The 23,376-nt window shown below is 42.5% G+C and overlaps 2 protein-coding genes across 6 annotated transcripts; both read right to left on the bottom strand.

Annotated features, from left to right (window-relative positions):
• Positions 1–415: 415 nt before the first annotated feature.
• Positions 416–18,958, bottom strand: tbc1d2 (TBC1 domain family, member 2). 5 transcript variants are annotated; one of them, XM_071457152.1, is made up of 17 exons: positions 18,795–18,958; positions 16,079–17,168; positions 15,828–15,933; positions 12,972–13,092; positions 11,870–11,982; positions 9,905–10,164; positions 8,991–9,260; positions 8,455–8,583; positions 7,117–7,227; positions 6,823–6,995; positions 6,141–6,252; positions 5,017–5,217; positions 4,712–4,914; positions 4,421–4,541; positions 3,683–3,868; positions 3,170–3,291; positions 416–3,061 (listed from the first exon to the last, which is right to left on the bottom strand). In XM_071457152.1, the coding sequence occupies exons 2-17, from the start codon at positions 17,165–17,167 to the stop codon at positions 2,860–2,862; spliced, it is 3,519 nt and encodes a 1,172-aa protein (XP_071313253.1). In that variant the 5' UTR covers position 17,168; positions 18,795–18,958; the 3' UTR covers positions 416–2,859. The 5 variants fall into 5 exon arrangements, 4 of the variants coding, with proteins under 4 accessions (XP_071313253.1, XP_071313252.1, XP_071313254.1 ...); XM_071457151.1 differs by having other exon boundaries at positions 16,079–17,171; positions 18,795–18,957; XM_071457153.1 differs by having other exon boundaries at positions 4,712–4,899; positions 16,079–17,171; positions 18,795–18,954.
• Positions 18,959–20,523: 1,565 nt separating this feature from the next.
• Positions 20,524–23,175, bottom strand: LOC139606275 (proteinase-activated receptor 4-like). Its single transcript, XM_071458352.1, has 2 exons — positions 22,933–23,175; positions 20,524–21,727 (listed from the first exon to the last, which is right to left on the bottom strand). The coding sequence occupies exons 1-2, from the start codon at positions 23,036–23,038 to the stop codon at positions 20,673–20,675; spliced, it is 1,161 nt and encodes a 386-aa protein (XP_071314453.1). The 5' UTR covers positions 23,039–23,175; the 3' UTR covers positions 20,524–20,672.
• Between the last annotated feature and the right edge of the window lie 201 nt (positions 23,176–23,376).

Consider the following 23,376-nt stretch of genomic DNA (forward strand, 5'->3'; position numbering starts at 1 on the left):
ACCGGGACTTTTTTTTAATTTCAAAAAATCCCTGATCCCCGAATCCCTCGTTTAAGAAATTACCTAAATTTAATTTTTACATATGTTGTCAGCAGCAAACAAATTCAGATAACTGGTTGTGACAATAAATCTATGTAAATGAAAATCCAATGATTTTGACTGAAAATTCAATGCAAGCTGCTGCTAACTGGGTGAGCTGTTGTCTGAGTCTTGCTACATTTAGTTTTCCTCAGACATCATGTTGGAGACAATATTATTTGCTTCCTGTCATTATTTTTTATTATTCATAATTATTTCCTGTCGTTGTATATAACATTTAAGCTATACATTTAGGCTTGCGAGCATACTAAATTAAAAAGTGCATGTTAATGAATGTTAATAGAATATGAAGAAAAATCTAATCCAACACAAAAAGTTAAAATTACAGAATATTTATATAAAAAAAACAAAAGAATAACAGAACAACAATACAAAAATATTAACCAGCAGCTCACTGGTCACGATGTGGAAAATACACTGGTTATCATGACAACAAACCATAACACCAGTGAACTGACTCACTATGGTGAACTAAACAGTGCAGTTAGTTATTCATGATCATTACTCTTATCAGTTTCAACCAGTTTTCATTTGGCATCTTAAGAAGCTAACCTTTCAGTTAGCCAATGTTAGCAGCTTAACTCATGTCAGCATTAGAATTTTGTTTTCTCAACAAGTAATTTTTAATTAGCGGGCACCAGCACCTTCTGTTAATGAAATGACAGTGTTAGCTAGCTGAAGGTTAAATCAAACTTTTTTATCCTCATTAGACAGTCAGATGGGATGTTCTGAGAAAGTGCATGGAGCTAACAGGGCTAACAGTGGTTCCTGACAGAACAGAACGAGTTTGTGTATAAAACGTAAACAATATCAAATAAATTGTTTCTGTTGAATTGAGACAACGACACGACCACATCTGTCTTAATGACCTGGAGGTGATTGACAAAGACAAAGACCAGGATGAATTCTTCATTTCTTTTCCTGAAGTTGTGTTACAATAAGTATTTTTATCATAACTTCATATTTTGACATGGCTTTATAGGCTGTAATTAATGGATATATTATTTTGATAATGAATCATTTATTTATACCTATAAATGATCAATACGAACAGGTCCTGGGCTGCCAGAAGGTGGACACTTTGTCTTTTTATGTCTTTAAGGAGACGTCTCCAACAGTTTGAACACTGATTCTTAGGAAAACAGCTGCAGTAACTGATTATTAACATCTGCAGACCCGGTGGATTATTATAAATTAACATTCATTTGGTTTATTATTAGGTTTATTAGGTTTATTCTGTTTATTACTAATTAAGAAATTAATTACCTTTAATTGATGCCTTGAGATGTCTCCAATGAATAAAAGAGATAAAAAGACAAAGTGTCTGCAGGAGGAGGATTTTACACAACCTGGCAACCCACAGCTGGTTCTTATTGATATTTATAAAGCATTAATAAAAGAACATGGTACCATCAGCTGTTTGTGTTGAATAAACAACAAATACAACAATTTGCTGATAATGTGAGAAAGTTCACTCTGTCTGACCTCTGACCTCTGTCTGACCTCTGTTCACTAAGAGAACTGCTTCTTGTTCAACACAACATGCTAACAAAGTTATTTCAATCCTGCAGGTCAAATAAATAACAATACAATTTTAACCCTAAAACACCGAAAACATTGAAGAACGCGGAAGAACGTTGAAGAACGCCGAAGAATGTCGAAAAATGTTGAAGAACACAGAAGAATGCCAAAGAACACTGAAGAACGCTGAATAATGCAGAAGAACGCTTACAACATTCAAACTGTACAACATTCACAGGTGTGTACAGGTGTGTACAGGTGTATTCAGGTGTGTACAGGTGTCAGCAGGAGTGTAACAGTGTAAATCTGTCAGTTTGTCATTTCAGGTGTTTCCCTCTGACACAGTTCAATGTCTTCGGGTACAAAATGTAACACAAACAGACCGTGTGTTGTTGTGGTTAAGACCTGCAGGTTCACACTCAGGTTAAAGTTTAGATGTAGTGTTCCACTGTAGCACTGGAGGAACTACTCAGATCATTTACTGCAGTAAACGTAGTGACACCACTCTGTTTTACTTGATAAAAGTATTTGTTTCCAAATAAAGTACCAACAGTAAAAGTACAGAATGTACCACTTCAGAATAACGTGTTAAATGATTGATGCATTACTGTGTTGATTACTTTAATGATGCAGCTGAAGATGGAGCTGATTTAATTGCCTTTATATCCTGATGGTGAGTTTCCTCTGATGACCAATACATCAGTTATTTGTTGATATTTTGTATCAATAATCTGAATCTGTAGTTATTACATACATGTAGTGCAAGTATAAAGTAGGAGAGAAGAGAAATACTCAAGTGAAGTACAAGTATCTCAGAAACTGAGTAAATGTCCTCAGTTACTTTCCACCTGAGGTCAGAGGTTAAAGTTAATTCTGACCTGATGGAGACAGGCGAAGCTTCAACAGGTTTTTGTAGACATGAAATGATGGTGAACCTGAAACTGAACCAACGTCCACGACCTCATACCAGAAGACGTAACCCCCGCCCCCACCCCTCAGCTGCAGGCTGTTAAGTGGAACATGGTTTAAAGTTAGTTACAGCTGTGTGTTTTGTAATTGTTACTTTTACACCTTTTCACTCAGCTGAGCCTCACGTGACTATTTTAATCCATTTATGATGGAATGTGATCCCCTATCCCCACCCAACAACAGGCAGCAGCTCCTGCAGGCGCCAACACTCAGGCATTAGGATAAAATCAGCTGAGTGACGACTGTCAGCTGATCAACATCGATGTGAGCTTAGAGCTCCTCGTCATCCTCGCTCACCATGGTGTCCAGCTCTTTGTCTTTACGCTCCGCGCTCTCTGTCACAAACTCCCTCTGCTGCTCCTCCAGCTCTCTCAGCTCCTTCTGCAGGCGGTCCAAGTGAAGCGCTCGCCGGTTCCTCAGCAGGCGGCCGGGGAACGGGTTCATGTCATTGAAGGCGATGCTGGTCAGCCTCCTGCATGGACACACATTAAACATAGAAATCACACAGGTACGGGGTGAAACACTTGATGGACACAAATGATGATGATGAGGGTTCAGGTGAGACCAGGTGAGTCCCTACCTGCTGTCAGAGATGGTCTTGGTGAAGAAACGCAAGTACTGGTAGATCTCCACGCTGTCGTGGATCTTCAGGATGTTGTCCTCTTGGTATTTGAACAGAGCCAGAGCGTACCTGAAGATCACCTGCAGCAGGAAGCACACAGGTAACGTCTGAGAAACACACACCTGTCTAAGTTCTGACAAACATCATGTTTCATGATTCAGGTGCAGCAGCCGCCTCATTCTGTGCAGCCCTTCAACACCGTGATAAAGGTGATATAAATGAACAGGTGCAGTCAGTTTATTATCAGTCTTCAGACTCAGTTACAGACAGACAAACCACTTTATATAACTGAGAGGTTTTCAGATTAAACTGCTCAGATCTATATAAAACTCAGACACCTGAAACATGAGAAGTACATCTTGTACATAGGTGAACAAACGTCTGTAGGTGTATATGTGTGTAAATGTCTGATCATTGTTCTCGGCAGTTTTTGGTCTTTGTTGCTGTTGTCATGTGTCTCGGTGTCGGTACCTTGGTGCCCTCATACAGGAAGGCGTCCCATAGTGGCAACAGGATGTCGCTGGGCAGACTCTCCACAAAAACCACCAGGAACCAGTTGAAGGTGATCAGAGACACGTCGATGCTGTGATCCTCAAAGTGAGCTGCCAGCCGGGGAAGCTTCTCCGCCAGGAAGTCCTTCAGCACCCGCTGGTCCGCCTGCACACACAGTCATATCAGTCAATAAACCTGATCAATCAGTAACACTGATCAATAAAGGACAGAACTAACTAACCAACCAACCTATGGCTGACGAACTAACTAAGTTATAACTAACTAACTAACTTTATAAAAAAGTAAGTAAGTAAGTAAGTAAGTAAGTAAGTAAGTAAGTAACTAACTAACTAACTAACTAACTAACTAATTTGAAACCTTTAGACTTTAATTTTTTATTATTTTTGAAAAGCTTTTATCTAATCTATCCCAACTAACTAACCTATAAGTAACTAATTTAGAAACTAAGCATCTAAGTAAGTAAGTAACTAACTGACTAAATAATTAACTAACTAATCACTGTTTTACTGGTACTAAAACCAGATGGACAGATTTTTTTTCTCTGTAAATTCTTTGCTTGAAATCAGATGTTTTAATCAGCACCACGATTATACCTGAGTATAATGTATGATCTGTTCACCTGACTTAAACCACGGGTGTGAGGACAGGTGACCAGAGGACAGATAAACAGGTGAACAGGTGAGTGTGCTTGCTGACCTGAGAGGCCACCAGGTTTTTGGTGTAATAGTCCTGAGGCATGATGGCTTCTACCACGGCCACCAGACACCAGAAGGCATCTTCTTCACTCTGGAGGACCAGCAGAGCGATGGCCGCCAACCTGAGAGACACATCACATGATATGTCACATGATAACATGACAGAGATTCTGCATTGGTGTCCATCTCCTCCAGGTGTCCTCCAGACCAGTGAGTCCAGTTTAGACTCAAGACTGGGTCCCTGAGAGTCTTCACCTGCGTGAACCTGTACATACACAGTGCATGTGTGTACCTGTTGAGTCCCTGGCAGTAGCCAATGGCAGGGTTCTGCCAAGAGAAGGCCAATAGGATGCGCCGCAGCTGCTGGAGGGTGGGGCTGGAGGGTGAAGAGAAGTGCCGATTGGTTGTCAGGGTGCGATGCAGGTCCAGTTGGATCTGCCTGGAGGCCGGATGAGGAGATGTGTGACTCTTTTCACACAGCTGGAAACACAACAGCTGTTAACAACATGTTCCACTCAGGTTCTGTTTGTTTCAGAACAGGAACATGGAGATCTTACAACCTACATTCTGTGGACAGGTGAGACCGTATACTTCTACCTGTTGGTAATGCTGTGGGTGGTGGTCTCTGATGGTCCTGGTTCTGGCTCGGACCATCCAGCGCCACACCCTCTGCCGGTACTCCTGAGGAACGCCACCACGCAGCAGACCTTTGAGCTCTGGTGAGGGACAGAGGTCATCATCCGACCTGCCGGCGAGGTACTGAGCCCAGCGGCTCAGCAGGGGGTGCTCTACCCCATCCTGAAACCAGAGATGGACTGTGAGCGGTTTGTCATGCTGCTGGTGCTGGCTCCTCCCCCTCTGATCAATGTTTGACAGATCTGTTTACTGATTGGTCAGCTCATCTGATGGCTGCTGCCATGGAAACATCTTTACTGTTATATTAATGTTTACTGTTGTTGTTGTTTACTAATGTTTAGACAGGATGACAGCACCAAAGTATTAAATGATTAGTCAGCTAACTGATAAGTTGATTAACAACTCTGTTTATAGCATTAATGTCAAACTTCCTGTTTACTTCATCTCCTGGTGAGTAAACTGAAGACCTTCAGGTTTCAGGTTTTTTCACACCAATACTGAATGTAGTTTTAACCAAAATTAAAATAATCATTAGCTGCAGCTCCACTCTGTTACTGCAGTTAATCACATTTATTCATTGTGTGATTAAACCATAACAACAGACTGTCGCAGGTTACGTCCCTGTTAGAAAATATGAACCATCTGTTGACATTTTGTGTATGTTTTGTGAGATCAAAAATCTAATCCAGTCATCTTTGAGTTCCCCGGAGGTCTTACTGAGATATCAGGTCCACGAGAATGAGATGGACGGACGGACGCTGACTGTTGCTGGTTGGAGGAATAAAAAAGGTGGATGATGATGTTATTTAATTTTACATCTAAATGCTGTGTGTTGCTTTAAATGCTTGGTGTTACAGGCGTCCTCCCAGGCTGCCTGGTCTGTATCTGAACTCACTCCTCTTTACTTTACTTCCACCAGCCCACCTGTCCCCCACTGTCCTCTGACAGTCCCACATTTCATAGATGTTGATATTACAGCAAACTGACTCTGAGGTAAAACCAGTTTTCCCTGATAGAGAGAGTGACAACATTAAAGGTGAGGGGGAAGTGACCCCCTTCACCCCCGATTCAGGTTCTGGTCAGACCTGGTGTAGCAGGTTGTGAGAGCGGATCTCCAGCGCCTGGATCTTTGCCAGCAGCTTCATGTCCTCCACCTCATAGTCTGGGATGATTTTAAAGCCGTACTCGTCGTGATCCCTGAGGACACAACATAGCTGTGTCACAGACACACAACTACATGAATAACACACAGTGTGTGTAATGTGTGTGAAAATCTGGGAAAGAGATCCTTACTCCAACATGTGGAAACAGTGCGTGGTGTTGGTGCTCAGGTAGAGATCATGACACAGGTGTTACTCTACACCTGCGTGATGGATGATGATTGTGCTGATTGTTCTTTACTTTTCATTAGAGAGCATTTCATAAAGTTGCTCTGGCTGTTCTCCACCATCTGTTTATGCTGGTTACAAAACAAAGGACTTTTCCTCTTAAATATGAATCTGAAAATATTCCTGCTTTCTTTGTAATGAAATGTATGTCGTGTTTCTGTCGTAGTTATTTTATACTTTGTGTTTGTGTCTTTATTTGATTGGTAGCTTGGATCATTTGTGTTACCTGATTGACTCACTAACATGTTGACAGTGTTGGAGTGCATGGGAGCTCAGGAGCAAAGCTTATATCAGTGGTGATGATGATGATGATGATGAACATTTAAGCAGTAGTGAATGGAGCAGCTGACAGTGAGGTGTTGTATTCAGGCGTTTGTACCTGGCTGTGCTGAGCTTGATGATGCTGTTCAACTCTCCTTTCAGAGCATCCTCGATCATCTTCTGGACGGCACCACGCTGGACTGGATCCAGAGATTTGGTCTCCTGCAGCTTCCGCAGGATGCCCAGGTAACGGCTTTCCACCTGACAGTTAGTGGCCTCCAGGTGGGCACACTGCAGCCAATCAAAGGGGAAGAAACAGTCAAATTTGAAACAACAAACCCATCTCAGCAGAGAAAAGGAACAGTCAGGTTCACAGTGATGAAATTGGCCCGGTGTTTCCAGTTAGACCCACCTTCACCATCAGACTCTTCTCCTGCGCAGAGCTGGTCCTCCACAGTTTGGTCAGCTGGTAGATCTCAGAGTTCAAAAACTTGTTCTGGGTCTTATATGCCTCGATGTCATCCTGAGGGAGAGGACACAGAAACTGATCCAGATTACTGTAGAACCTGACAGACACTGAACTACAGATTACTTAGAACCTGACAGATACTGGATCACAGATTACTGTAGAACCTGACAGACACTGAACTACAGATTACTGTAGAACCTGACAGATACTGGATCACAGATTACTGTAACACACATCAGATCCGAGAACACTTGACCCCAAAGTCCAGTTTGTGTGAGCTCTGTACACCGTACCTGAGCACAGATCAATGAACTGTGCCCAGGTCGACTTGAAAAGGTGGTCTTGGAGCAGTTCATGTGTACTCAGTTATGTTTTGCATCAGGTGTGAAAACTACTGTACTAAAACATGGAAGTAGACTGGTGTTGGTGGTAATGGAGGCCTATGATGGAGGCACACCACTTCTTCTTTGTGTTTACTGGCAGATCACAAACCGGTTAAGTGCATAATGCCACCTACTGGATCACAGTGTGTAGATACGCAAGTATGGGCGAAGGTTTGCATATGGACAGTAGGGACATGTCTCTACTAATATTTGACTGAACTTGTTCACACTGTGTTTTGAGTTAAGTCATTAGATACTTCTGATGTGCCCTCCCTGAGGCTATGTCTCCAAGACAAGTGATTTAGGCATACTAGCATTTGATTGGCTGAAAGGGCGGGGGCTATCTGAAGGCTCACTTCATGTGCGAGTATCACACTTACTGCCAGACATGGAGGAGGCTAGAGTGGATCTGTTTCCTGAATTTCACAGCAGATATAACTTTTTTTTTTTTCATTCAGACGAACATGTTCTGTACTTCTGTAGATAGCATGGCTCCAAAAAAGAGACATTAGGAGCGTTTTCACCACCAGAGCATCAGTAATAGTTAGTAAAGTAACTAGCCACAGTGATTTAACATGAGAACCTGTTAGCTACCTAATCTCACCAGCCTTACATTATTAGATTGTTAATTCTGATGCATCACTGGATTAGCAGCATTTTACTGTTGTATCTTAGGTGAAATCAAGGGGAAAAGGGGAACTGAATATAAACATGTTGATGTTGCATGAAAAAATACAAAAATATTGTTTGTGTTTATACTGTGTATAGTTTTAATACAGATCGTATGTTAATAAACCATTTAGCTGAAAACATTAAAAAGTTGTCTTTGTTTAGGAGGGGTGGTACCTATGTGTTGCACATTGTTGGTATGCTCATGCAGTTTCACTACACTCTTCACCTTCAGGTTCTCAATTTCCTGCTGATATGGTCTTAGGGTCTGAGAGTCCAGACCGCCACTGAAGGACGAGTCAGAGCTCCGTGAGTCGGACAGACAGGCGGTCACCTGATCAGACAGCTTTATAATCACCTGACAGCAAACAAGAGTCACTTCAGTCAAACAGGAACCACTGCTGGAAGGAGACATTCATCATCACACTGCACTGCAGCAACAAACAGTTTAAAGGGCAGATTGTCAACTAATTTTCTTGATTGTAACTTCTTTATTATGTCATTTCTGTCTGTTTGCAGGCAGGTTGGAGGTGAGGTGGTGCTGATATATCTAACAGCTCCGTACATTACTGAGGTAACGTCACACAATGATGTTATTGTACTGATATATCTGAATTTAATTTCAAGTTACAAGGGCACAGCAAATAATTTTGCTTGAGTCTCATAACAATGATGTAAACTTTACCACAACTAACACACAAAACCATAAAAATGGGTTAGAGTGTTTATGGTTCACCTGTAGTTTCTCCTCAGGTGTGACCTCACCTCCTGCTTGGCATCATTCTTCTCCATCAGCACCCTGATGTTCTCCTGCAGCTGGGCCAGCTGTGCATCTCTCTGAGCCAGACTCCTCCTCATTACCTCCACCTCTGTCTTCGCCTCCTCCAGCCGGCCTCGCAGGTCAGCCACCTGCCGCTCACGGTGTCGAAGCAGTTCAAGACGCTCCTGCTCATCCTTCTCCGCCAAAAACTCTGCACATGTTCGTTTCTCCAGCTGAGCCGCCTCCAAGGCTTTGTGTAGGATCCACACCAGCTCCTGGACAGTGCCAATATTGTTATTATTATTATTATTATTATTGATAATGTGGAGAATGACACTAGGAGTGGGGGATTTATTGATAATCGAAGCAATATGCCTATTTTTCACTGAAAAATGGTGTTTTGCTGTAACATCATTGAGGCTACATTTACTTATGTTGTTTTATGGGTCATTTATGTTATTAATTGTGAGTTGACTTGATACTGAAATAAAAGTCAGGATGGTAACATGACTGGCAACCTCGAAACTTAAAAAACAGGACAAACTTAAAAATGTCAAATCATCATAATTTAAATTTAAAGTTGTTGAACCAAACAATGATCTGTATCTCCACCTCAAACTACTGTATCTCTGATTTTCTACAACAGCTGCTCACTGTAGTTTTTAATGTAATTTTAATTAGTTTTTAATATTTTTTAGTACATTTGTTGGTGACTATTTTCAGTGGTGGATTAATCTACATCTGGTGCTTTGGTGAGTATTTGGGGCAGTAGGACAGTGTGTGGGACTGAGTCAAAATAAACTACAGTGTGTGTGCTCATGGCATTTTCATTCTGTAGATGAATGACTACCACAACAACCATCAGTATTTCACCTGATCAATAAATCATCAATTATCTGATCACTGTGTGACTGATCACCTTTTGAGCTTTGACCTCCTCCATCAGCATCTGTTTCTCATGCTGGAGGCGGGACGTCCGGTCTGAGGATGAGGACAGAGTGTCTCTTTGGAGGACTGGCATGGTGGACGAGCTGCGGTTCTTTGTCCTCCTGCTCCGGCTGTCAAACAGGGATGGGGACTTCCTGTCCTCTGCCAGAAACACCTGACCTACTGGATCAGCTGATGGGAGGGGAGTGGTCGGCATCAGAGGCTCAGGAGGATTCCTTGGAGCTGGAGGGACTGACATGGGACAGTGTGTATGATAAAGTGTATGATACAATTAACATTAGGTAAATGTAAGAAACAAGTCATAAAAAAAAATCACCTGAGCAGTGATATAATCCCAAGATCAACAAGTTCCAAGTTAAGATCAACAAGCCCTGACTCAAGCTCAACAAGTCCTGAGTCCAGATCAACAAGTCCCAATTCAAATCCAAAGTCAAGACAGGTAAGTTCCAGTCCAAGTCCGAGGTCACGATCAACAAGTCCCAAATCAAGATAAAGTCCAGAGTCAAGTCCCAAGTTGAGACCAACAAGTTCAGAATTTAGATCAACAAGTCCTAAGTCAAGTTTCAAGTCAAGATCAACAAGTCTTTAGTCAAGTTCCAAGTCAAGACCAACTGTTTCTAGGTCAAATCCCAACAGTCCCAGGTCAAGACAAGTTGATACTAGTTCCAATTCCAAGTAAAGACATGTGCCAAGATCCATACCACAGTCAACAAGTTCAAAATTAAACATGTAAGGTCCAGAGTCAAATCCTGAGTGTAGACAGGAAAAGTACAGATTCAAGTCTCAATCTAAATCAAGATAGGTAAATTCAAATACAGATTAAGTCAAGTCTAGATTAAGTCTTGATCCTAAGTCAAAAGTCACAAATCCTTGTCCTGAATGTCCTGAGAAGTTGAAATCAAGAAGAATCCCAGATCAAGACAGGTTTGTACCAATTCATTTTCCAAGTAAAGAATCACATCAAAGTAAAATAGTCCAAAGGTCCAAAAGTCGAGAAGGGTAACTCCCAGTTCAGATCCAAAGTCTGGACAGGTATAGTACCAGAACCAGTTGGCTGATGGTGCTTCTCTCTAGGGTTTCATTGTTTCATTGTTATGGAGCTCCATAATAAGCATGTCAGGGTCTGCACTGCACGGATTATTTGGGGTATTCTGCTGGAAGTGGAGAATGAATTTACAGAGTCTAAATCTGGTGTTTGTCCTATTTTCTAAACCCAGACCTTGCAACCTTAAAGGGCAATAAGTTCTATAATGGAGTCTGAAATTTGGATGTCCAACTTGATGCTCCTTTTGATGGTGTAAAAAGCACGTCTTGCCTTGTCTCTCAGGTCGTTCACAGGTTTGTTGTTAGTCGTGGTGATGATGTTTAGACCACAGTAGGCATCATTTTTTAGGATGTTCTAGAGTAATGGTAACCCATATGATACAATATTAGAGGCAAACTGCTCCCTGAACCTAGCTAGATGCTAGATGCTAGGTACTTCACAATTGTATGTAGAAAGGATTTATATTTGTGGCTTTGAAGATTGGGTCTTGTTATGCGCTCCCCCCTTGTGTTCCTCTCCCTCTCCTCAGGTGCTCCTGATCCACTGACTATATGACCCTGTCCATCCTGACCTCTCTCTCTCTCTCTCGCACACACAAACAGCTCTGACAACCTGTTTTCTTTTGTTTGTTCTGTTTCTTCTGAGGATGGAGGTCTGGTAGTTCTATTTTGGTTTTTGTTTGTTGATTATCTATTCTGGGTTAGTTTACAGGGCAGATGCTCTGGGTCCTATGGCCCATTGTGTAGCTGATTTTTTTGTAATGGTTAGTAAGTCTCAAGTCATGTCTCAAGTCAAGATCAACAAGTCCTAAGTCAAGTCTCAAGTAAAGACCCATGTGATGAGACACAAATAGTACTAGTACTGTAGTTACTACTGTGATACAGTACGTACAGGTAGTGTTGGTGTCTGCAGGGTTTGGAGGAATCCACGGTGGAGCTTCTACATGAAACACACTCTGACTCCACTCCTGAGACGACCTCTTACGAAGACTGTGGACTGAGTTTCTGGACACATAAAATAAATGAGCTTTTTATAATGATGACATGATGAACCAAGACTCATGGGAAACACAGTCGTACTTCATTCCTTGTCAGAATGATGGTGTCATCATTAAGCTCTACAGCTCTACTGACACACTTCACTGACATATGAATAGGAGAACAAATGTCTAAAACATGTTCTATTTCACCTGAACACCTCAGATGGTACAGAATACCTGGATATGCATCCTGTGCACTCAATTCAATTTTATTTGTATAGTGCCAAATCAGAACAAGAAATGGGCCAAAAAAGCTGTATACTGTATACTGAACTATACTACAGGTGGCTGGAGTTGGATTTGTAGCTGTTTCAGGAGCTAGCTTTATTGGAATTGTATCTGAGTGCTTCTCGCTTCCGTGCTACATCACTAGCCTTATAGCGTTATAGGTGCTAAAACACTACAAATGCCCGTCAGTGTCTGTATGGGGTAGGAATGGGCTTCTTGCTGGTTTATGACAGGAACTCTGTCCTGAAGTCACTGATGCTCTGTTTGCAACTCCTGTTTGGTCCCTCTCAGACTAGAGGATATGACAGGTATTCATCGCATCATCATCCTATTGAACACAATACTTGCACTAATTACAGTTCCATGCTATCAGCAGAGAGGGCCGCCAGGTTGGCCAGGTATGACAATTACATTGCAGAAACTGCTTTACTTCCTTCAAGAACATATGCATCAGATGTGATGAACCTTTGGCACTGACAGTGGACACACTGGCCTCTGGGTTTGCCCAGATTAAGGCCCCAGCCTGAGGGCCCCTCTGCTGCTGCTGTCTCTGCTGTCTCAGAGCCACTGCTGCAGACCTACAATGAGAGTGAGAGCCCAGCTACTTTCCCTTTCACTGATGGGGAAGTGGTCTCAGACTTTTGAACCCTGTTGTAAACCTATGGTGTTTAACTCTTCAAAATCCACATATCAGCAGTTGATAATGAACATGCTGTGGTCACTCACTGGAGCTCGATGAGCGGATGTTTGATTGACATGTTAGCGAGCGGCGTTCGTTGTGACGGTACGTTGGCCGCCTCCTCCCCCACCAGACCCAGAGGGCTCTTCAACATTGGCAGGAAGTCGTCTGCAGAAATAAGAAACAAAATTTAGTTTTTAAAACAAGCCTGTCTTCAGTCTGATGACACCTGGATATAAACCAGCCCCACTGAAACCTTCACCTCAGACATCTAATGTGATTTCTCTAATATTATTATTATTATTATTATTATTATTATTATTACAATAATTATTATTATTATTATTATTAGTAGTAGTAGTAGTAGTAGTAGTAGTAGTAGTAGTAGTAGTATTAGATAATTTAATATTACTTATGTTGTATTATTTACAGTATATCAATTGTATTTATAATTCATTATTTTTATTTTACTATTGAGTTCTTCTATTTTTTTATATAATTTCTAATGAATCCATGATCTGTTCTGTAGCACCACCTCAGGACAGAGTTTACATGATTAACTCCACTACACTAAGAAGAGATGATTTTACCAGCATGATGTTTGTAGTGAGCTCTGTAGCCTGTAGGGGGCACTGATCAGACTGGTTAATATTCAAGCAGTTTATATGAGCTTGTCTGAATAATTCAGGGGTGTTTCCTCTTAAAGACTTTTCAGTCTGCTGTAAAACACTGAAACCTGAAGCTCTTCACAGGTCATGACACAAGCAGAATACCTGAGAACCAGGTGAGCTGCTTCGACCATAGCACCAAACTCAGACTGACAAACAGCTGATTATTGACCCAAAGATCAACATGAAGAATAAAAACAAAAACACAGAAAACCGAATGAAGTTCTGAACTGTATGATTCAAGAGTTTTAATTCTGTGCAGCCTGTTACTGTGTGTTCACACTCAGTTGTCAGTTTATTAGGAACACCAGCTAAGTCAGTCTAATCCATCAGTCCTGTAATAAATCCTCCTTCATGAAGGTCATAATGTTCAATGTTGTTTGTGTTCAAACTGTTTCACATGTGTTGGTTTCACTGTGAGATCATGTTTGTAGTGCTAATCAATATTCTATTCACTAACAGGTTCCTATTATTGTGTCCACCACATTTATACCAATGAGGTAAAACATTAGAAACATCTTCGTGTAATGTAATGCAGCCTACTGAGTGAGTGTGAGTGTGTCTGTGTGTGTGTGTGTGTGTGTGTGTGTGTGTGCCGGTCACTCATTCATTGTAAGGTTTAGATAATTGGTGATTATTGATTTAATCATGGAAAAGACTTGTGGCTGTTTTGAACTGGTTTTGATGTTTGTTACTGGTTAAACTGGTTGAGTTAATGGGAGAGTAACTGAATGAGCTACTGGTCTCAGGAGCTGAGGATCATCAGGAGGTGATCCTCAGCTCCACAGAGAGACATCAAAGAGTGTCTAATTCACATCACATCCGGTTTCCTGCCGGTCCACCAGTCCACCATTTAATTCTGGTGGTTGTGACCTGCAGACTGAGCTAGTTTCTGAGACAGAGATAGGTGGGGGCCAGGTGAAAGACAGGTAAGGGGCAGGTGGCGAACAGGTGGGGGCCAAGTGAAAGACAGGTGATAGACAGGTGGGGGACGAGTGGAGGACGGGTGGAGGACAGGACACAAATACACCTCCATCCTATTATCCTATTTTACTCCAACCTTTGGTGCAGGTAAATTTGCCTGGAAGGGAGGAGACTGGAGGTGGAGGTAGAGTAGGGGTGGTGATTTTAACATCACCTGCTCTGGTCAGCTGGTTTTCCAGGCTCTGACACTCATCCTGTTGGGAAAGTGTCACTGAGATACTGTTAGTCCAAGTAGAAGACAGTAATCATCCTAAAGTAAACAGGATATAACCCTATTAAAGCAGAATGCAAACACAGTGTCTCAGTCAAAGGCTCACGCTCTGTCCTGTCAGTCAATGATTCACAGTTCACATATTTCAGTGTGTTTGACAGAGTTTTGAAAAAAGTGAGTCAGTCTGTGTGGTTTCTGATCCTGAGCCACTCCCTTGCCTGGAGGATGGATTTCCCAACTCTGTCTGGAGGGGGTGTTTACCACAGGACCTGCTCACTTCCTGCAGATGACCGGTGAAAAAGGACACAAGGAGGTGACACAACTGGAAAAGACTTCACGCAGTTGCTGATTAAAACCACTCAGACAGGTGACTGACCAGTTAAACCATCATCAGACCAGTTAAACCATTGTCCGACCAGTTAAACCATCATTAAACCAGTTAAACCATCATCAGACCAGTTAAACCAAACATCAGACCAGTTAAACCAAACATCAGACCAGTTAAACCATCATCAGACCAGTTAAACCAAACATCAGACCAGTTAAACCATCATTAAACCAGTTAAACCATCATCAGACCAGTTAAACCAAACATCAGACCAGTTAAACCATCATCTGACCAAATTAAACCAAACATCAGACCAGTTAAACCATCATCTGACCAAATTAAACCAAACATCAGACCAGTTAAACCATCATCAGACCAGTTAAACCAAACATCAGACCAGTTAAACCATCATCTGACCAAATTAAACCAAACATCAGACCAGTTAAACCAAACATCAGGCCAGTTAAACCAAACATCAGACCAGTTAAACCATCATCTGACCAAATTAAACCAAACATCAGACCAGTTAAACCAAACATCAGACCAGTTAAACCATCATCTGACCAAATTAAACCAAACATCAGACCAGTTAAACCAAACATCAGACCAGTTAAACCAAACATCAGACCAGTTAAACCAAACATCAGGCTAATTCAATCATCATCTGACCAGTTGTCTAAGACACAGCTGACTACGATTGGTTATTTCTCACCTGTGTTGTTGTTTGTTGGGTCTGGACAGGTGGAAGTCTGTCTGTGCTGCCAGCGTTTCACCTGCAGCTGCTGCAGCCAATAGAGCATCAGCTCCTGGGTCACAGCCTGTAGGGGGGAGGAGTTCAGTTAGTATTGTTGTTTGTTTGTTACTGTAACAACCAGTCTGACAGAGCTTGAATAAAAAGTCTTGACCTGAACCCGCTCAGTTCTGTCTCCACACAGTAGATGAGACAATTCTGGTCCCCCTTACCTTGAGTATGAAGGTGCGTTCAGGTGTCTTGATGTGGAAGGTGCCCCTCTCAGCCTTCAGCGGGTAAGTGAAGGTGGCGCAGCTTAGCTCCACCCGGCCGAGCGGCGTCACATCCTGTGGCGTACGGTAGTAGAACAGCTGGTTCTTCTTCTCCTCGTAGGTGAACCAACGCTGCTTCCAGGCCCTCAGGGGCCCCCCTTGCTTCTGCAGGAAGCCACATAGTTTGGGCTCCGCAGGGCAGGGTGGCACCTGGTCACAGAACGCCTCAATGGTGAGGGGCGGAGCCAGAGTCGATGCCTCAGTCAGATGTCCAGTCAAAGACAAAACCTGGGGAGGAGACCGGTGGTTCTGCTGGTCTACAGGAGGAGGAGGAGTCTGCTGGGTGCCCAGGTAAGGAGGATGAGGAGGAGGTGGATCTTGATGGTTCTGCTGGTCTTTGGATTCAGAGTTGCGGATCTGGACCTCCTTCTGGTTTTGTTTATCAAAAGTGGAAACTGTTAAATCCTTTGTGGGCTGAGGGGGGTCCTCTTCAGTTCTCTGGTTTGTGTCACAGAGAGTTAGTTCATGTTTCAGGCAAAAAGGATCTCCTGGTTTTTTTTTATCTGTACAAAGAAGATCTGGTCTTAGTGAATCTGGTTTGGCTGGAGAAAGTTGATCTTGTTTTTCTTGATCTTTGGGAGAAGGAACATTGTTTTCCAGTTTTTCAGAACAATATTTTTGTTGCTCTGAGGGACGAGGATCTGGTTTAGCTGGAGAAGTTTTTTCTGGCTCTTCTGGATTTCCCTGCTCTTGTTGCTCTGTAGGAGAAGGATCTGGTTTGGTTCTTGGAGCAGGAAAGTTTTCTAGTGTCTGTTTTTCTGTCGGAGGGTCCTGGTGGTTTCTGTGTTCAGTGATGTCCGGCTGATCTGGTCCCTCTTCAATCCGTTGGGTCTCTGCTGGACTCTGGTGTTTTTGGGACCCAAACAGACCGCCTGACTCTGAGCTCTGCTGGTCTTCCTCAGCTGGTTTCAGCATCTCCTCGTCAGCGTGGGCAGGAAGTGAGCGAGACAAAGCAGCTCTGGGATTTCCTGGTGAGCCACTTCCATTCATCCTGCTAAAAAAAGAAAAGAGAAGAAGAGGAAGACGACTTCTATCCTGGTACGATTATTAAACACACCTTTTTTCAGTTTTCATCATGACGGTAAAATCCAGGTTAAAAAACACAACATCATCTTTTAATTCTGGTTTTCACCTGATCTGAAGTAAACTACATTTTTTAACTCGGGTATTTTCCATGTTAGTTGAGTCATTTGATCAAATTTTTAAATGGTTTAAATTTAATATTTCTGCATTTTTTCATTTTTTATTTATTATTAAAAATAATCTAATTTAATGAAGCTGAGTATGAGGAAATATTACAGTACTATAATACTGAATAAACAGGGTTTATACAAGTAATACTTTATTTAAAGTCTGGTGTTTTAGTGCAGTGAGGAACTTGACTTCTTCTTCTGTCAGACTCGAAACAAACTGAAGTTCAGAGGAAATTATCTCCAAAATAATGAGACAGGATAATGACAGGAAGTGCCTCAGAACCAGGGGACTGTAACCCTCTCCACTCCACACCCTGATTCTGACGTGGACCATGAAACCAAGTCTGAAACCTTCATTTTCTGCTGGTTTTCAAGGACCAGGTCTCAGTGGCAGCAGGTTAAGCCATATGTCCAGATGTTTTCTCCACAGAAACATTGTCCAGCTCCTCCTCAGGGACCCCAAGGCATTCTCAGGCCTGATAAGATACAGTCCCTCCAGCGTGTTCTGGGTGTACCCTAGGGCCTCCCACCAGGTGGATGTGCCCAGAAAACCACCAATGGAGGCGCCCAGGAGGATCCTAATCAAGATATCCGAACCTCCTCAACTAGCTCCTTTAGACATGAAGGAGCAGAGGTTTTTCTTCATCTGTCTCAAAATGAGCTCATCTTAGGTTTTGAGAACGTGGAAATGATCAGATTAACAGATAATGCCTATAATCTATGTTTTACTGTGTCCTGCTCCTGACCTGGATCTAACCATTGTGATCTGGTTTGTACTGTAAAGATATTAGATATGAACGTTAGTGTGATACTGTGATGCTGTCAGAATAAAGTTCACATAACACAGTAACACTGCAGTCTGACAGGAAGTGATGAAATAGTTCATTGTTTCAGAAAAGCTGCTTACAATCAATGAGTCCATTCACACACACACACACACACACACACACACACACTAGAATAAAATAGAATAGTTTACTTTTACCTAACTCACATTTTGAAGGACTTTTAGCTGCAGTAAAGTATTTTTACATGGCATAAAGGATCTGAGTACTTCCTCTACTGCAGAATGTTTACAAGGTCCTCTAACGTTACTACTCTGTGCAGTACTCTGTGCAGTACTCATGTCAGATAAACGTTGTGCAGTTGTAGTATAAAGAAGTTAAGTTCTTCAAACGTTTACTTAAGTAGTACATCACAGTATAGTACTGGACTAAATGTACTGAGTTAGTCTCAGCGTGTCCTAACCTGTGCAGAAACACACCTGAGGGGTTGTCTAAGGGGGCGTGGCCTGAACACACCTGGATCCTGTTTGACTGGCAGCTGCAGCAGAAGAGCGTCTCTCTGCTCAGTCACAGTTTTTTTGCTTCTTTTTGTTTTCTTTTTGTTGTTTTCTTTTTCTTCTTATAATTATTATTATTCACCTGTTGCTGATGTTTTTTCTTCTTCTTCTCTTGGTGTTGTTGTTGTTTTCTTCTTTTCTGGTTTCTCCGGTTTGTGTCTTGTTTTGTCCTGATCCCTTCTCCCGTCTCTTCCTGCTCCTTCCCTCCTGCCAGTCGCACTTTCTGCTAAACAAGCCCACAAAAAGCCGCGATAACACACACGACTTCTGGTCATTTATTTCAAAATAAGAGTCGCGTTTTTTAAAAGTAGCTTTTCATAATAAAACCACATTTCCCATTGTTGAAATTAGATTTGATTTCTTCTGTTCAGCTGCTAAAATTTCTTTAGCTTTGTACTGATTACACCCAAAAACATTGACTGAAATATCAGGAATATAGTTTTATCATGAGAACAGTTTTATCATCGGAACAGTTTTATCATGAGAACAGTTTTATTATCAGAACAGTTTTATCATCAAAAGAGTTTTATCATGAGAACAGAGAACAGTTTTATCATCGGAACAGTTTCATCATGAGAACAGTTTTATCATGAGAACAGTTTTATTATCAGAACAGTTTTATCATCAAAAGAGTTTTATCATGAGAACAGAGAACAGTTTTATCATCGGAACAGTTTTATCACGAGAACAGTTTTATCATGAGAACAGTTTTATTATCAGAACAGTTTTATCATCAAAAGAGTTTTATCATGAGAACAGAGAACAGTTTTATCATCAGAACAGTTTTATCATGAGAACAGAGAACATTTTTATCATCAGAGCAGTTTTATCATGAGAACAGTTTTAGCATGAGAACAGTTTTACCATCAGAACAGTTTTATCATCAGAACATCAGAGTCGTACAAACAGGGAAATTGTCTAAATCCACAATGTTAATGTTATCTTTATTGTTTTTCAGTTACATGGACTATGCAATGGAACATATTTATTTGTTTATGTATCATTAATTCATTAATCTATCAATTCATTCATTTTTGCCTCAAGAAGATTCATATGTTGTTTTGTTGTGACATATTTTGCATTACAGTGCTTTGACCAGCAGAGGTCCCCATCAAGCTTGCAGTAATGAACCCTTTTTCAAACCTTGTTGAAAGCTTCACCAGTTCATAACGCTTCACTTCCCCATCTCTAATGAGATGGTAACGGGAAGCAGCTCAACTGAAGGGCAAACAGAACCTGCCCAGTTAGCACACCTGTGCTGTCCTCAGCCCAGCAGTCATGTGACCCCACTTCCTACAGTATGCCTTATTTAAGTAAAAAATCAAAATGCAGTAATCCAACTTGCATTTTCATTCTCAAATACTCATGTGGGCATTCTATGACCGAATTATCTGTCTGACATTTTTCCTGTAGTATTATGACATTTTAATGCGTAATTGTGGGAAACAACAGGGGAAATGCATTGTTGCCTTGTGTTTAGCTCCTTCCTGATGATGCTCTGTTGTGATAAATGATAAAAGTTGAAAATAAAATAAGAAATGTTTGCAACACTGATTTATGATGCATTGATAAACTCAGATCAGCATGTGTTGCTTTCTAAAATGCTCATCAAGTTCCATTAAAAAGGTGTTGAACTTTCCAGAATTCTCTGCAAAGTAAACATAAACATCTTAGATCATACTGTTAATAGGATAATGACTGACTGAAAACTGAGTAGGGCTGTTAGCTGCTGGTTACAGTGACTTTATTTCAATGACCTGACCACATTAGAAATCTGAACAGCTGGAGGAGGAAAATGAAAAAAAACACTGGTTGGTGTGAAATATATGCTGGGATACCTGTCTAAAGTGTCCTGATAAATAGACAGAGTGAGACCTCTTCAGGTCACCTGAATGTGGACAGGACTGTGACTGATGATGATTCACTGAGACTGGGGAAGATCTGCAGTTCTGATGCTTCCTCATGCCATCTCTGTCGTTCCCTGACTCGACTTCGATAGCAGGGTGACCTTTGACCTTTGGCCTGAAGATGAGTATGACACGTTGTTCCCCAGAGAGGATGACATGTTTCCAGAAACGCTGTGACAGCACAGTGCACTCCTGGCCTTCTCTCTGAACTCCGCCGACACGTAGTAGAAGATGAAGGGGTCGATGCAGCTGTTGAAGGTGCTAACCGCTAAGCTAACCATGTATGGGACGTAAAAGTCCTCACCATCTCCATCCACCAAGTTGTCGGCATAGGTGAGGAGGAGGAGGATGTTGCTGGGCAGCAGACATCCAATGAAGACAACCAGGACTAGCACTGTCACCCGGATGGCGTGACCATAGCGCTTCCCCTCAGCCAGAAGGGTGCGCAGCACAGCACCGTGACAGAATAGGACGACCACGAAAGGCACCAGGAAGCAGAGAGAGAACAAGGTGGCAAAGTACGGCAGGAAGTAGTTCTCCTGCTCCTCCTCGGGCAGCGCGTCGTGGCAGGTGGTGATCTTCAGCTCGTCCAGCACATAGGTCTGGCGCGACACCAGCAGTGGCAGCATGGCAGCTAGCACCACAGCCCACACTGCTGCTGTCATGTACAGGGATATTCGCCGGCTGCGCAACGTCTTGGCACCAAAGGGATGAACCAAAGCAATGTATCTGTCCAGAGCCACGAGCGCCAAACACAACACGGACCCATACATGTTGCCGTAAAACATTGCCATGACGATGCGGCAGAAAGGCTCTCCCAGCTCCCAGTGGTTTCCCCTGAAGTGGTACACGATACGAAAGGGCAGCACCAGCAGCAGCAGGCAGTCAGCGGCCGTCAGGTTGATGAGCAGCGTGGTGGACGGCACCGGTTTGGTCCTGAACAGCAGAATCCACAGAGCCAGGAGGTTAGAGGGCAAACCCACGACGAAGGCCAGCAGGTAGAGGACTGGCAGGTACAGGTTGGTGGTTGGAGCCTGGATCTCCTTCAGCTGCTTCTCCTTCAGAGTGGTGAAGTTACAGGTGGTCGTCAGCTTGAAGGCCCGCAGACCTGTAGAGACCAGAATACACATCAGTCTGTCTTTAGACCTTCAGAGACCAGAACATCTGTCAGTCTGTCTTTAGACCTTCAGAGACCAGAACACACATCAGTCTGTCTTTAGACCTTCAGAGACCAGAACATCTGTCAGTCTGTCTTTAGACCTTCAGAGACCAGAACACACATCAGTCTGTCTTTAGACCTTCAGAGACCAGAACATCTGTCAGTCTGTCTTTAGACCTTCAGAGACCAGAACACACATCAGTCTGTCTTTAGACCTTCAGAGACCAGAACACACATCAGTCTGTCTTTAGACCTCCAGAGACCAGAACATCTGTCAGTCTGTTAAGACCTGAAGAGACCAGAACATGTCAGCCTGTCTTTAGACCTGAAGAGACCAGAAGAGTAATCATATGTCATTTAATCATATAGGCCTCGTCACCCTCTAGTCGCCTCTGGCTGTTATGGAACTGGAGGCAGGTTTTTATAATCCTCTTCAAACCACTTAATACCAGACTGTATTTGTGCACCCAGTTTCATAAACAAGGGCCTTCTGTAGACCTGTTCAGTAAACAGGATCTGGTAATACAAACACACGCACACGCATATTTATTTTAATAAAACATCACCAGGGTCCTCACATGACAGAGAAACAAGAACATACACACATGAATCTGACTAACTGGTATTGGTGCACTCAGTTTAATAAATAAGGTCATCTGTAGACCTGTTCAGTAAACAGGATCTGATGTTATAAATAAACTGTGCGGTACAGACACACACACACACACACACACACACACCCTAGACCCTTACCCTAACCTTAACTATCACAAATGAATGCGGAAACCCAATCCTTACCTAAACCTGGTGAACCTAATCCTAACCTTAATCCTAAAACCAGGTCTTAACCATCAAAAAGCCCTTTGAAGTTGTGAGGACCAACTTCATAACGATGGTTTCAAACCTAAATTTGTCCTCACAACATTAGAAAGACATGTACACACACACACACACACACACACACACACTTTAAAAAACACATCACCAGGATCCTCACAAAGACCGAGAAACAAGAACATGCACACCTCTGAATCTGACTAATGAATCTCTCTCAGAAAACGACCAATGAAAACACGTCCTGATGTCAATCTGCTGTGAATCAGACCTGTCTCTGCCTGTCCACATGTTCACAGGAGGGAGAGAAGAAGACTTACGGACGGACATGCCGGCGCATTCGTCTGCAGGCTGAGAGGAGGGAGAGACGCTGCAGATCAACGACAGCAGAGAGACGAAGACCAGAGCCCCAACAGACACCCTCATCTTCTTCTTTTCTGTCCCTTCTGACACCTTTTCTGCTTCTTCGTCTCCTTCAACACCTCTGTTTCTGTCCCTGAGTTGTTGAAATTTTTTTGCAGCAGTCGCGGCTGTCTTCTGTCTTGTTCCTCCTCTGACTGTCCTGTGGTTTTACAGCAGAAGTTCAGGCTGCGGCTTTGTAGTAGTGGTTGCAGTATTAGGGCTCAACAGTCTGCTTGTGTTATCTGATCTCAGACCTGCTGGAAGCGACTGCCTCCCCTGATGGAATCCAGATGTGTGTGTGTAAGCCTGGTGTGGCTATCTTTGTGAGGACCAGAGCCTTAGACCTCAGCAGTGAGGACATG

Source organism: Trachinotus anak, unplaced genomic scaffold, assembly GCF_046630095.1.
Source record: "Trachinotus anak isolate AG129_WGS33_773 ecotype Australia unplaced genomic scaffold, CSIRO_AGI_Tana_v1 ptg000021l, whole genome shotgun sequence".
NCBI lineage: Eukaryota > Metazoa > Chordata > Actinopteri > Carangiformes > Carangidae > Trachinotus > Trachinotus anak.